Here is a 14,919-nt window from a genome sequence, read left to right as displayed (position 1 = left end):
AAGCCGCGGAGCAGAAAGTAATGTCACTACAAACTGCGCCAACGGGCTAGTCAATATTAATAAAGACATACATACACGACATACTTGTTTAGTAGTAGCTGCCCGGACAGACTTCGTTCCGTCAAAAGTTATTAGTAAAAATTTAATTTTTTAATTAATTTTTTTTTGGTATTAAAACCGTACATGAAGTAGTGTACGTACCTTGAGGAAAATACAAAAAAAAGCCGAATTGATCGAGCCATTCTCGAATTATGCGCTTAGCAACATTCATTTTTATTTATATAGATGGATAGATAAAGATTATCTATCTATATTAATTGTTATTTTTGAAGTTTTTCTTTTGGCGCGTTAGGGAAAAATGATAAGAGTACATTTTACAATGCGCGCGCACACCGTCATAAAAAACCGACACCATTAAGTTAGCTAGCCAATTAACAATAACTTTGTACGTGCGTACATAAGTACACACACTCTTTTTTATATATTACTGTATTGTATAGAAGTGGTATTAATTTATTTAAATATATTATATTTAATTTTAATAAAATAAATGAAGACAAGTAAAAAAACAAATTAGCAAATATAAAAAAAAAACAATGATAGAGGATATTAATGTACTCAAATTATACTGATTTTTCTTTTGTTGTTGATAATTATATATTTTTAATCCAAGCCAATAGGTAAGCGTAATCTTATATGCATTGATATATTTAATACTTTTCTGCTCATATGATTGAGACATAATATAAATGATATCCTAAACAGGTTTTTAGTTCTTTTCTAGTCTTTTACAAACGGCTTAATTTATAACCTTAATAACACAGTCAGTCATCTTCTAACAATATTGTATTCTTTTCGTTTTATGATGCATTAAAACTTCACTAAAAACTGTAATGTGTTTTGTGAACTCTGTCAATAAATAAATTAATAAATATACTACACAGCACAAACAACATAATTTTAGGCGATAGTAGCATAACTCGTATATGCACAGCATGCATCAAATTACGTATTAATTAATTTTGCATAGATAATATTATGACATGCTAAAATGTACCTATATGCAACCATATCAGCCAGCTGTTACCTACAACACAAGCATTAAGTTGCTTACATTAGGAACAGACGACCGTGTGTGTGGTGCTGTGTGGCTACGGCACTAAAGAATTTAGCCACCCCCTCTCTTCCCGTGGGTGTCGTAAGAGGCGACTAAGGGATAACAAGGTTCCACAACCATCTTGGAACTTAAGAAGCCGACCGATGGCGGGATAACCATCCAACTGCTGGCTTTGAAATACACAGGCCGAAGACGGGCAGCAGCGTCTTTGGTGCGACAAAGCCAGTACTGCGGTCACCAACCCGCCTGCCCAGCGTGGTGACTATGGGCAAAACACATGAGTTCACGTTATTTTTGACGTAAACTTGTGGAGGCCTACGTCCAGCAGTGGACTGTATAGGCTGTAATGATGATGACCGTGTGTGTATGCTATATATAAATATTAATTTATTTATTAAAAAAATGATATAGTAAAAATTCCAGCACAATGTTTTTGGATCCACGGCGTTTTGTCGGGCGGGTATTCCCCATTTTGAGATGGTCTCGCACCTATAACACAAGTACGTGCATCGGTGACCTCATCGCTGGTATCACGGTTGCTCTTACGTTGATACCTCAGTCTATCGCTTACGCTTCTCTCGCTGGATTTGAACCACAGGTAAATAATACTGTTAAATATTACTATAATTGTGTTTGTTCTGAAAAAAACAGACTTCGATTTAAATAGTTGACGTCAATTAAATATGCATCATTAGGAATATCTCAAAAATATTTGTGAAATCTTGATCAAATTTTAAAAGAAACACATGACCACCTTCAGTTTTTAACGCGAATCATCAATCGGTACACCCAGCAAAAAGGTATGAGAAAAAAAACAACAGTCAAATTGAGAACCTCCCCCTTTTTTGAAGTCAGTTCAAAATGTAATCGTCAAGTTAAGACACAATTTAGTGTTTGTTCTATTATTGTTTTAAAGTAATATTGAATGATTCCGCCAATAACATCCCATTGCTGGTCATCCGCAACGCTACTCCACTGCAGGTTGGAGGACATATTCCTTACTATGCGTAACTATCGCTATCAGAAGTCTATGATTACATTTGGGATTGAAAGCTTAAGGTGCTCTTCAGGCACGGTGAGGAAATATTTGTAAAAATACAAATATTCATCCCGACTGAAAATCGAATCCCTAAACCATCGTACACGTACTACTACAACAGAATGGCGGTAAAAATGTAATCACCATGCTAAGACCTATTTTTAGAGTATCTAACGTTAATATTTGAAATATTGATGATAGACTTAATCCTAAAATCAAATTATGTAAAATAGTATGAGTAACCTCTTTAAGGATAAGCATTAATAAAAACTAGTGGTCGACCAGAGGACCATCGACCATAATTAAAAATTTAAATTAAAGAAAACAAAAGAAATTAAAAAAAAAGAACAATTAGACTACAGACTTTGACAATCAACAAAAGAGATAATAAGCGTGTTGTGTCAAACACATGGTGTGTGTAATATTTTTTTTTTTCATTAATTTGAAATGAATAATTTATGTATAATTAAAAAAAATATATTAGCATTCTGCACCCCTTTTCTATATAAAATATAAATAGGTATGCGAAATTTCATACTACTCCGTCCGCACAATTTCTGTAAAAAATACGTACTTAATATATACGTATTAATATATAGTTAGCGACAAGATATATAGTTAGCAATACGTATTATTATATAGTTAGGGATAAGATTTGAAAATAATTTGAAACATGACACGTTTAATATAGTCAATTCGTATAATTCGCGATACTGTTAAAGTTTTTAATATGAAACATTTTTTCGTGCCCAATGTACTTGCTAACGCTGCAGCCAGTGTTAGTTTAACCAAACTTGGTGGCGGCAGTAAACGTTCAACATCCAAAGTTAAATATAAATGCATGTACATACATCAACAAAGTTGCTTTGTGTACTCTTAGCTGGCGTTCTATGACTTCTCATACGAAAATCAGATATTAAAAACTGTTATTGCATTACACTTGGGACTTTAGATTTAAGAATATTTGTAAAATCATCACGTTTTCAATTAATTTTATAATAATAATAATAATTAATAGACGCTTCACACTCGACGGCCCCCAGCAGGATTTTCTCTTGTGTTGGAGGTGGGGAAACACACACAATACACAAGCATAACGCCCAGACCACGACAAATATCTATATGGTCAATACAAATGTCTGCCGCGACCGCCAGCGCAACAGCCAGTGCTATGACCGCTGCGCCAACGCGTCGTCATAATCGTCGTCAATATAAGTTACTTTTAAATTAATTATAATAAACTTTTAGCGTAACTTATGTGAATCTATTAATATTATAAAGTTGAATCGTTTGTTTGTTTGCTTGAACGCGCTCGTTTTATGAATTGCTGATTCGAGTTGAAAAATTATATTAGTTATGGAAAAATCGAGGAAGATTATTGGCTATCTAATATTTTAGTTCGTTTTTTTATCAACTTAACTACAGTAAAACCGCAGGGCACAGCTAGTGAAACTATATTAATATATTGATAAGTAGGTCATTTCGTATTTGAATAACTAATATAATATTTAGATCCCACGGTACATTTCTTATCTTGTTTATACTATTACCTTCATATGCTCCCTGATGACAGAAAAAAAGTGGTAAAAGAAAATACAGTTGTATTTTTGTTGCTTGAACAACAGATACACAGGAAATGGAACAATCGTCGTACATTTGTCGAGTAGCAACGAACCTGCTCAGAGGGATTACGGATTTAATTGTCGGGATCACCGTAGCTTACATTGATACCGCAAACCATTGTCTACGAATCAATAGCTGAACTCAAAACACTGATAAACAATGCGGTTGATGGAGCAAGGAATTTATTTGTTAAGATTGTACGTTAATTTTAGAACCTCAGAATTTGAGATAGCATGAAAATATTGAACAATAAAAATTATGTAGTTCGTATACCGTATGAATAGATTTATAAATTAATATACCATATCTCAATGAATATGTAGTTTAGCATTACGTAACAAGATATGTCAAATGTATTTATAAAGAACGTAAAATATCTTTACATTCAAAAAAATCTCATAGCTAAAGTCAAATTCTAAATATATTATATTTAAGTGCTATTTTGTAATATCCGTCCATCAACCCTTAACAGTCCACTGCTGGACATAGGCTATAAGTTCGCCACTCTATCCAGACCCGCGCCCTCTGAATCCAGCGGCTTTCCGCTGTCGTCTTAAGGACGTCAGTACACCTGGTTGGAGGGCAACATATAATATAATACAGGATAGATAATATTATAATAATAACATTATTATTCAAAATGTCCTATTTGGTAGTCAAATTTACAAATTGTATAGTTGATGAAGGGTGATATATGCAAACTATAATATATCATTCAAATCCTACGCTGTAAAAAATGCAAGGTCAAGACAACGCCCGAAATGCCCAACCAAACGACAACCAACGATATTCTTTACATTTCGGTAAATATAAAGATTTAGATGAAATGAGAAATAATAAGGAACGGAATTGGTTGGGTAATAAGAAAGTTCAAACTTTTATAAAAGCTGATTTAGTTAGTTTCAGTTGAGTTCGTTTAATGGATTTTTATCAAGCGTGAGAGCAAGACTCAGTCAGAGTTGAAAATACAGGAAAGTTACCTTACTCATTTTATTTGTTGTTCTTGTTGGCTTTTAAACTGTTAACAAGGAAGAGCAAAAGAGATTTAGGGTAAATGTTGCCAAACAAAAACAATTGATGGAAATGTGTTTTGATTTTATGTACCTACGCGGCTTTATATTGCCTTAGAACTTATATTTAAAAAGTAAGCAATATATTTTTGATTAAGAATAAAATATTATATTTTTTGACTGGCTCTAATTTTATTGACTCCAAAATTGTTATCATTTTACCCACATAAAACGAATACTCCGTATAGAATATATTATTCGTTCAGCCTATAGGATCGATGATCTACCTAAGATCGCAGACGGAGACTGGATGAGGATTGCGGACAACCCGACTGTTTAGCTGGAGATTGAAGATACTTATGTCCAGCAGTTGACTGAGATAGGCTAAGTTAGCTATTATATACATGCCAATATATTAGCTAACGAATTTAATTTTTTGGGTGACATACATTTAGTTGCAAAAATGTGTACTGCGAGCAAATCTATTGTACAAGTTGTGTGGAAAGTCAGCGTTAATGAGACTATTAACTTTAAACTTTTACGTAACCGACGTCGTAGGAAACAACTGTTTACCACATTTTAAAAACACGACGACTTTGTTTGTTATTTGTTAATAAAGTTGAACAATACGTGTAGATGTAACGGTTAGGTACGGCAGACTAAATGTCGGACATTGTACAACGTTTGTTTATTTCACTGTTTTCGATTTATATTATGAATATCGCTACATGATAAACTATGTTTGTTTTTGCTGTAGTTTTATTTTTTAAGTTTATAATTTAAGTTATTTTATTTGAGAAAACATTTCAATTAAATAGTTAAATAATCTTATGCTAATAGATATCGGTTCATTTCAATGCAAGTTTCGAAATTAGCATTTCTTTCTTGTGGAATAACTCTTTCGCTTCGCTTAAATAATTGGAAAATTTTCTTTTTTATTACTAAAATTGTAGAATTTTAAAATTACTTTGTTACTTTATTTCGAAGTTCGGTGTAAAATTGAAGTGAAGAAATCGCGAAATAATTCGATTTTAAGAATGCAACGAAAAATTTTCTTTTCCGTTTAAGATTCCGCTTCCGCTTAGCGGTCGCGGGTTCGACCCCCGCACATGACAAACACATGTATTGGCCATATAGATGCTCTGGGTATTTGTGCTTGTGTATTGTGTATTTCCGGACCCCCGACACCGGAGAAAATCCCTCCGAGGAGCGTTGAGTGTGCAGCATTTATTTATTTATCTGTTTGCCACAGAGCTGTATCAAGATAACTGTAATAGATTAATAATTACGACCAATTAAATTTAAATTAATTTATTAAAACGTTTAGAGTGTTAACGATTCTTTTATAGAACACGAAGATAATACAAAACAGGCTTACAGAACTAATTTCACAAAACTATGGCTACTATAATAATGTTAAAAATAAAGAAAAACTAAAATTTAATAACCTTTTTGGAGTTCTACTACAAAAAGTATGTAGCAATCTTTAATTTTTTTTTGTACGGTACTAGAATCCTACACGTGTTCTAATCACAGTTGGTCTGTTTTAAGTGGTCGAAATTTTTTTTCCTTTTACAAACGTTAATATAAATTTTAGTAGGTGTCTATAATCTCTATATTAACCAAATGAGGAGCACAGCAGGAAATAATCCTTCTCAAAATCTATAATAGTCCGACTGGGAAAGTACCTCGGCCTTACAGATGACCACAGCTGTATTCCTGTGGTGAGTAAGGTGACCAGAGCTTCTGGAGGTGGTAGGGTCGGCAACACGCTTGCGTACTTCTAGTGTTGCAGGCGTCTATAAGCTAATAAATTGCTTACCATCAGGTGAGCAATACACTTATTTGTCGACCTAGTTGTTTAAAAAAAACTGATTTCCTTTATTATCTAGAACCTCTCGCCCAGACTATGCTATATTTCATACTTTTAAGCTTTGCTTTGTTCGACTTAGCATATTATATAGCACACAATTGACAAGTAAATATTATCACAAGCAAGGTTAAAGAAATAGAAAACGAGCCATGAGAGATCATAAGTAGAAAAACAAATACAACGATTACTAAACAATCCTCCACTAAATGACTTTTTACAGATTTCATAAAAAGGATTGGCGTCCTTCTCGCAAAGGAGGTTCTCAATTAAACTAACTAATTTTTATGTGTGATTGATGATTCTAATTTTAATCGAAAGCTGTTGCTTGACAAGTTGTCCCATTTAAATTTGATAGAGGTCTGGCGAGTACTTTTTGAGTCCTCCCTAAAACTTTGTATTAATTGACCATTTACCGATCACGTACGTCGTATTACTTGTTGATGTAATTGAAGTCGGTTTTCTTTTGATGGCAAGTACAGACAATTAGATAAATATATTATTTAATATACCTTCTTCATAATGAGTGTTATTGTATTATCAAACCTTTCAGTATGGTCTCTACGCATCGTTTGCAGGCGGTTTCGTCTATGGCATAATGGGTACGTGTCCGCAGATAAACATTGGACCGACCGCTTTGCTATCTCTTCTCACGTTCACATACACTAACGGCAAAAACCCTGACTATGCAATACTACTCTGTTTTATTGGTGGAATCATTCAACTACTGGCCGGCGTCGTCCAACTAGGTAAGGATCTTTTATTATTAATTTAAATTTATCTTTAGAAATTCTATTTTATGTTAAAAAGTTTTCGAATTTTCGATTAACACCTATAATTAAGGCAACACTTATACTTAATATTGTAAAAATTCGTTCTTTTTCTGTTCTTGTTAGTGTATGTCTTGTTGGTGTTAATGTTAAATAAATAAATAAATAAATAAATTAGCTTTTAGTAATATTTTCAACGTAATTTATGTATTTGATCGATATAATTAACAAGTGACTCGACCGACATCAGGTAAAAATTATATTGTAGGTAAATTTAATTCAACATAAATTTCCAAGATGATGACCATAATTAACCGGTTGTGAGTTTGTACGAAATTGGAAAAAGCAATAATAGTAAATTTACGACGACTCCAATTCCTATTATACAAATCGGGATGTACCGCTGATCCAAAAACTGCCTTACCTATAAACTACCCACCTATAACTTGTGTACCCACCCCAGCTTCTCAGTTTGTTCTCGTCGAGGTCGAGGCTTTTAAACGATAAAAATCTCCAGAATCGTGAGGTGTGTAATCTCAGCAAGTATTTTTACACACAGGGATTTTTTTGCAGTTGATAAGGGCTTTACTCCGCTGTCCTTAGGTAAAGAGAAGGGATGTAAGCATATAATAATGAGTGCCGTTGATCGCGTGGCCGTATGGATGAGCTAAGAACTATATGGTTGGTTAGCTAGCAAGTTGGAACCTAGCTCTATATTCTGGTTCAACACGGGAACCTCTTTGGAGAAACCGGTTTTTTCTGTGCAGTTATGGCGAAGTCATTATTAAAACGAATAAGTATCGGAAACATATCATGAAAGATGAAATTCCAGACATGCCAAGCCTGTCTGAAGGCTGGAGAATCCAAAAGATATGTTGTTTCCGGTTGTAGTCATCGTTGAATACTTGCACATACATAACCAAGTAGCCAGGATTATCCACCGACAACTTGCTCTTAGTAACGGCTTATTACAGGTAGAGCCCAACGCAATTTCTTGAAAATGGTCTAGTCTACAAACCTTTACTGTACCTTAGTGGATTTCTTCTGCCTTGTGCTTGTAATTGTGAATGTATACGTATTATTTCTTTATTTGATAATTAAATTGAAAATTAAAAATAAAAAGTAATGTCGTTGTCCTCTCTTTTATGAATTTTTCTGCACGATAACATGACATGGTTGTGACAAATGAAAGTCTATATTGTGTGTTTTAGATATCACATTTGGCACATTCGGATGTAGGACTATCTAAATTAATGCAAATTTCTATAAATGTGTTTTTAAAAATTTCTTCACTTGTAAATATTATCTTAATGTGTTTAAATTGTGTTCTAATAGATTTTAATATAATTGTTTTGTGAATGTAAACTAAAATACGAATTAATAGGAGTAAGCAGGCGGCTTCACACACAACACCAGAGTTGTTATCGCGTTGTAATAAACTTTCTATATTATCGTAGTGCTTCGCGCCGCGGTAAAGCGCTAGTTCAAGGAATATAGTTTGCGAGTAACTTCAATTAATCATGTCAAGCTGAAGGTATATAAAAGAAGCGCCGTAATATGAATGATAAATCTACCGAATCCATCATTTTATTTCGTCTTAATACACAGGGAAACACAATCTTAGGAACTATTTAATTCATTTGTCCTGCTGTAACACTACAAACTGTGGTGGGAAGGAGACCCAATAACCATATGTATAACACTTGAGACTTTCAATAAGGGTTGATGTCTTCAAGTTTTTAAAATCAGTTCATTTTAAATTTAGACATGGTTAATTTGTACATATGTGATAAACATTTCACGCTAAACGGTCAGTTGTAGGCACGACAGTAAGCTATGAATCCAGTTTCAAAGATCGGATGTTCATCCAACATACAAGCACAAACGTATAAGCCACGTCAAATATCTGTATGGTCTTTACAAATATTTGTCACCCCTATAATATTAGTATCTTTCATACGATACTATCAGGTAACAAATTGAAATTAAAGGCTTTGACAAGTTTGTATAATGTTTCGTTTAATCCATCATTTTTCTATTTAATGTCCGATGTCAAACTAATTTGATTATATGTCAAAACTCTGAAGTTTTCTCAATTAGTTCAAAAATTGTCGCAAAGTTGTTGTTTAATCTTAAATGTCCAATCAGTAAGAATTTATCATTACTTGTATAATAGTTTATAACATCTGAATAAGTAATTGAATTAACAAAGTCACAAAGGCAAGATGTCAACTCAGTTGTCAAAAGAGGGTTATATGCTATATTATAGCATATAACCCTCTTTTGACCTCTTTATAGCTCGAAATCTCAATGGCAGTTGCTGAGATATCCATTCCAATTTTGTATATAAGGAAGTCTTGTGTGTGTGATTCTACTGTTTATTTATTTGGGATCCGTAACTTAAACAAAATGTGCAATAATTTTAAGTTTTGAAGTAGATATAATTTTTTTTTGATAGTGAAGGCAAAACCTTGTGACAATAAAAGTATTGAGGAAGTTGCATACGTATTGACGTACTGTCCATAATTGTTCATGGTCAAGATACGTATATTTAGGAGTAGGCGTTCAATATTTTCTTAACAAAATAGTAGGCGTAACGTATGAAGAATGTGTAATGCCGGTCTAAGGTACAAATTAGACACGAATTAATTATATAGCCTGATCGGAAATTTTTCAGCCAACCCATTTTTAACTGACTTCAAAAAAGAAGGATGTTCTCAATTCGACTGTATATTTTATGTATTTTATCTGATAAATTTTTAGTGGGTGGTAACGATTTTGATAATTTATTTTCTAATTTAGAGCTCGTGCTTGAGATCATATACGATTTATATTTGGCCGTGATCTGCCTAGTTATCCCTAATAATGGGTGTTTAATTGATTAATTTTTTGACTACATAGGTCATATAATTACCTAGTTATTTGTTTATTATTACTTTAATGCACGATACATTAAAGAATTGTACAAAAGAATTCTCTACCAGCCAGGTGTGCCAAATTGAGTATTGGTAAAATTCATATTAACCCTTAATTACTCGCATGGGGTCAAAGCATTTTCGGATTAAAAAATGAAGCACTTGGTGCGGCCCGATTCCCCCCGCGCCCTCGCTAGCTTCATAACTCGCATCTAAGTTTGTATTTTGGTAGCGACCAAGTCACAGGAGTGGAAGGATGCGTCGCTGCACTCTTGAGCGGTGACCCCATGCGAGTAATTACGTTACTTTTTTGGAAGAGGTAAGTTTTTTATTTTATGTATTTTTTTGTGTATTATGAAATATATTTGTAGTATTGTATCTTCAGTGAATAAATGTTTGTTATAAATATGTTTTTTTACAGCTTTATATAGTGAAATTATCAAAAAATTCCGTTTTACTAAGAGTTTTGTCTTTTTTGTCCGAGTTAGTCATGGATAGGAGAGAACAGCAAATTGCGCAATGGTTGGTAGAAGACGAAGGAGGTTCTGATGGAGAAGAAGTTGGAGGGTCAGGTTTCTTATGTTCCAAAACCAAATAAAGCTGTTGTCTTGTTATCATCCATGCATCATGTAGCTCATATTGACCTAGCATCAACTGACAAGCAGAAACCTGAAATAATAACATATTACAACAGCACTAAAGGAGGAGTGGACATCAATGATCCTTTGTGTGGTATATTCAATGTAGGGAAGCGAACCAAATGGTGGCCGTTAACCATTTCCTTCCATCTGATAAACGTTTCAGACATAAATGCACTCATTCTACATCGAGCAAATACCGAAAAATCACGTACTCACATGAGACGTAATTTCTTGCGGCAATTGTCTGTTGAACTTATTCATAACTACCAAAAACGATGACTTGAAGTCAGAGCAACTCCTAAGGAGGTAAAAAATGTCTGATGGAAGTGCATGAGTTGGAAAAATCGCGCCCGACCAACCACTGCAAAACGTGGACGTTGCAATAGCTGCCCGCGAAAATGTGATCGCAAAGTACCAACATAACGCAAGAAATGTACAAGATTTGTGTGCAATGATCAATCTGACATATACTGTCAACAGTGTTACAAGAGTGATTCGGAGATTTCCTAAAAAATACGAGTATTTACTATGATCTCAGTATACCTAAGTACAAACTGTTGATTATTCATAATTATTTTCGTTTTACTTGTTTTTGTATAATTAGTTAGTAATTCATGTTATTACTTATAGATATTATAGAATAAACAAAACACTTTAATAATAAAATAGTTTCATTTACTTATATATTTCAAAATATATTAAAAACTACTCATACTATTTGGGGTCACCTGTGACCCCATGCGAGCAGTAATGCAATATTCTTTGTGCGAGTAATTAAGGGTTAAGAGAAAAAAAAAACAAAAAGAAAAAGGAGAACAACGAAATCGTGTTTTTTGTTTGCGAGCATGTATTTTGCATGTATTATTTAATATATTTGAGGAGATATATAATTTTTATCTATTAAATAGATGGGTTCATTATTAGTCAAGGGTCATCCATTATTCACATTAGGTGTGAGGGGGGAGGGATTTGTACAAAAAACCACAAAAATCACAAGGAGGAGGAGGCGATCTGTAATGGGATATCACGTATTTATTTTTACGCGCAATTCCTAATTTTTATTTCTATTTTTTTAATTTTTATTACGTAAGATTGCCGGTGTAGGCTGGATGAGGATTGCAGAAAACCGGGATGTTTGGCGCGAACTTGGGGAGGCCTATGTCCAGCAGTGAACTGCAATAGGCTGTGCTGACTGACTGACTGACTGCTGCAATTTCTAAACCTTAAAAGTAGCCAAGAAACATCCTGCAAACGTAACATTTGTTTAGTATTTTGTATCTCGAATTATTTTAATTATTTTGCTAAATTTTTCAAAATGTAATAAAATTTTCACAAAACAAATCTTATCTAAAATCTCACCACATATCGCCAACGGTGAGTAGGAGGTTACAAAAGTTGCTAAAATATCACTGATTAATGGACGAGTCCAGAGATGATGTCATACTTCACAATTTTTTTAATTCACTCAAAAGAAACAGCACACTTTTTTTTATTTGACTTCAGGTTTCCTGGTTGAGTTCGTATCGTTACCGGTTGTATCTGGTTTTACTTCAGCCGCTGCTGTAACGATCGCGTCCTCTCAGATTAAAGGTTTATTTGGTCTCAATTTCAACGCTGAGACCTTTATATCGACTTGGAGAGAAGTTTTCCATCACATAGGAAGTACGAGGTTCGAGGATACACTGCTCGGCCTATCTTGCTGCATTGTTCTTATGGGAATGAAGGTGAGTTTAGTATTGTTTGTTTTTTTAATAATTTTATATCCAATATCATTTTGTTATGTGACTAGATTGGCAAACAAGCTTACGGCTTACGTGGTGGTAAGCGGTTAGTCTAGCCCGTAGACGCCTGCAACACCAGAAGCATCGCAATCTTGTTGCCGACAGAGGCTCACCTTACACACCACAAAAACACAATACTACTGAGAAAAGTATTATTCAGCTTTGATCTTATATAACATCGAGCTACTTCCCAAAATAAACATATTTATATTAATGTTAAAAATATTTAATGTTCTAAGAATTTATGTTTTGCAAGTGTTTATAGTTACGCAAAAATAATAAAATCAAATACCGTAACCGAAGGGTATAAACTTTTAATAATAATATAATGGCTTATTGCTCGTATGTAGAAAATTTATGATAATTGCAGTATATGGTTTTTATCTAGATCTATTTTATTATTAGATCTTAATAACTCAGGCAAATCTCTTAAAATCATTTAATGCATATGTATAAAATTATTTTATTAAATCATAAGTACACAAGTACCTAATTACTTATTAGAAACTAATCAAATTGCATGTTTTAACTACAATTAGAATTATTTGTTTGTTGATTAAAACAATTTCGCATTAATGATACGATACGAAATATACAGTTATACACATATATTAACAATTATATTAATATAAAGATTATTATAAAAATAATAACAAATATAAAAACAACAAAAAATTATTAACATTTTAGACTTTCGGGTTAGCGATAATGCTAAATAGGATGAATCCTATTTCGAATGAAACGTTCCATTTATGTGTTTCAATTTTAAAGGAGGAAAATAAAAACCGTATTACGTTTAATAGTAGTAATAGTCACGAGCCGAGCGAGTATTATACGTCTATTGGTTGGATTAACATATGTGTAGAGAATAGCGCTTTATATTTGATACCGATGTAACGTTTACATACATTGATTTTAATTGTATAATTAATTAATTATAGTTACTGATTTTGTGCTATATTTCTCTTGTACTCTGTCGTTTATGTTCCTAATATCTATTACTTGTTTTTTTATATGTATGTATGTATATGTAGTTTCATGCCTTCAAGTATGTCTATTTAAGTGTATGTATAGTTATATATGTGTTTATATATGTTATTTTAAAGTACACCGCTGTGCCATTTTATTCTTATTCATGTCCTTTTTCTAAACATTGTCTGGAAGAGATCGCTCTTTAGCGATAAGATCGTCTTTTGTAAACATTTTTTTTTGCATATTTTACATTACTTGTATTGTGTCTAATTGTACAATAAAGTATATTTGTATTGTATTGTCGTGTATTGTAATTATTGCGTTACATTTATGTAATTAATTGATTGGAACGTAATAAATATTTATTTAAAGGTCCGTTTATTGAATAAAATGTACGAAAGGTGGTTTTGAGAATACAAACATTTGGTATAAAATAAACATTTAGTTTATTCTAACATCTATGCAGGTAAACTGTAATTGACTTATGTCTATACATATATAAAATTAGCGTTAAAATGTACATGAAGGGTCTTGATAGGGCTATAGTAGCTAAATATATTATTTTTAGAATTTCGTTTGTATGCTTGTCGGTGGATAACGCTAAAACTGCTAAATGGAATTAGACGCAGGTTTCGCGATTGTATTACTGAAGGTCTTAGTTTAAAACTGGTGTGTTTCATCTTCATACGCCGCTTAGAAACGGATATATTCGAACGAAGTCGCGAACATAGCTATAATAACATCACAGTTTATAAGAAAATTAATTAAAATTCCTATTTTTTATTCTTATTAACTTCCAAAAAGTTAAAATTTAAAGAATAAAGCATTAAAAATTGAATATAAGTATGTTTCGTGTAACTATGAATACCTACTGAAAATCACATCAAAATAATACTGCTCCCAAGCAGTGTTGTAAACCTGAGGTGAATACGGTAGTCAGAGCTCTTGGGGAAGGTCGGTGGTAGGTTTGGTTACCGCGCTTGTGATGCTTCTGATGTTGCAGGCGTCTACGGTAATCGCTTACAATTAAGTTTTTTTTTATACAACTAGGTCGACAAACAAGCGTACGGATCACATGAAAGCGATTACCGTAGCTTATTGACGTTTGCAACATTAGAAGCATCGCAAGCGTGTTGCCAACCCTATCTATTATTTCCCCCAGGAGTTCTGATCACCTTACT

General features: G+C 33.1%; 1 protein-coding gene across 1 annotated transcript in view; it reads left to right on the top strand.

Annotated features, from left to right (window-relative positions):
• Positions 1 to 1,544: 1,544 nt before the first annotated feature.
• Positions 1,545 to 14,919, top strand: part of LOC123657150 (sodium-independent sulfate anion transporter-like) — an 84,797-nt gene continuing 71,422 nt past the window's right edge. Inside the window, exons 1-3 of the mRNA XM_045592729.1 lie at positions 1,545 to 1,715; positions 7,213 to 7,408; positions 12,489 to 12,709. Of these exons, the coding sequence (XP_045448685.1) occupies positions 1,545 to 1,715; positions 7,213 to 7,408; positions 12,489 to 12,709 (588 nt within the window). The remainder of the gene's footprint in view (positions 1,716 to 7,212; positions 7,409 to 12,488; positions 12,710 to 14,919) is intronic.

This window comes from Melitaea cinxia, chromosome 10, assembly GCF_905220565.1.
Source record: "Melitaea cinxia chromosome 10, ilMelCinx1.1, whole genome shotgun sequence".
Lineage (NCBI taxonomy): Eukaryota > Metazoa > Arthropoda > Insecta > Lepidoptera > Nymphalidae > Melitaea > Melitaea cinxia.
The sequence above is the reverse complement of the archived record's forward strand: the minus strand, read 5'-3'. Positions and strand labels throughout refer to the sequence as shown.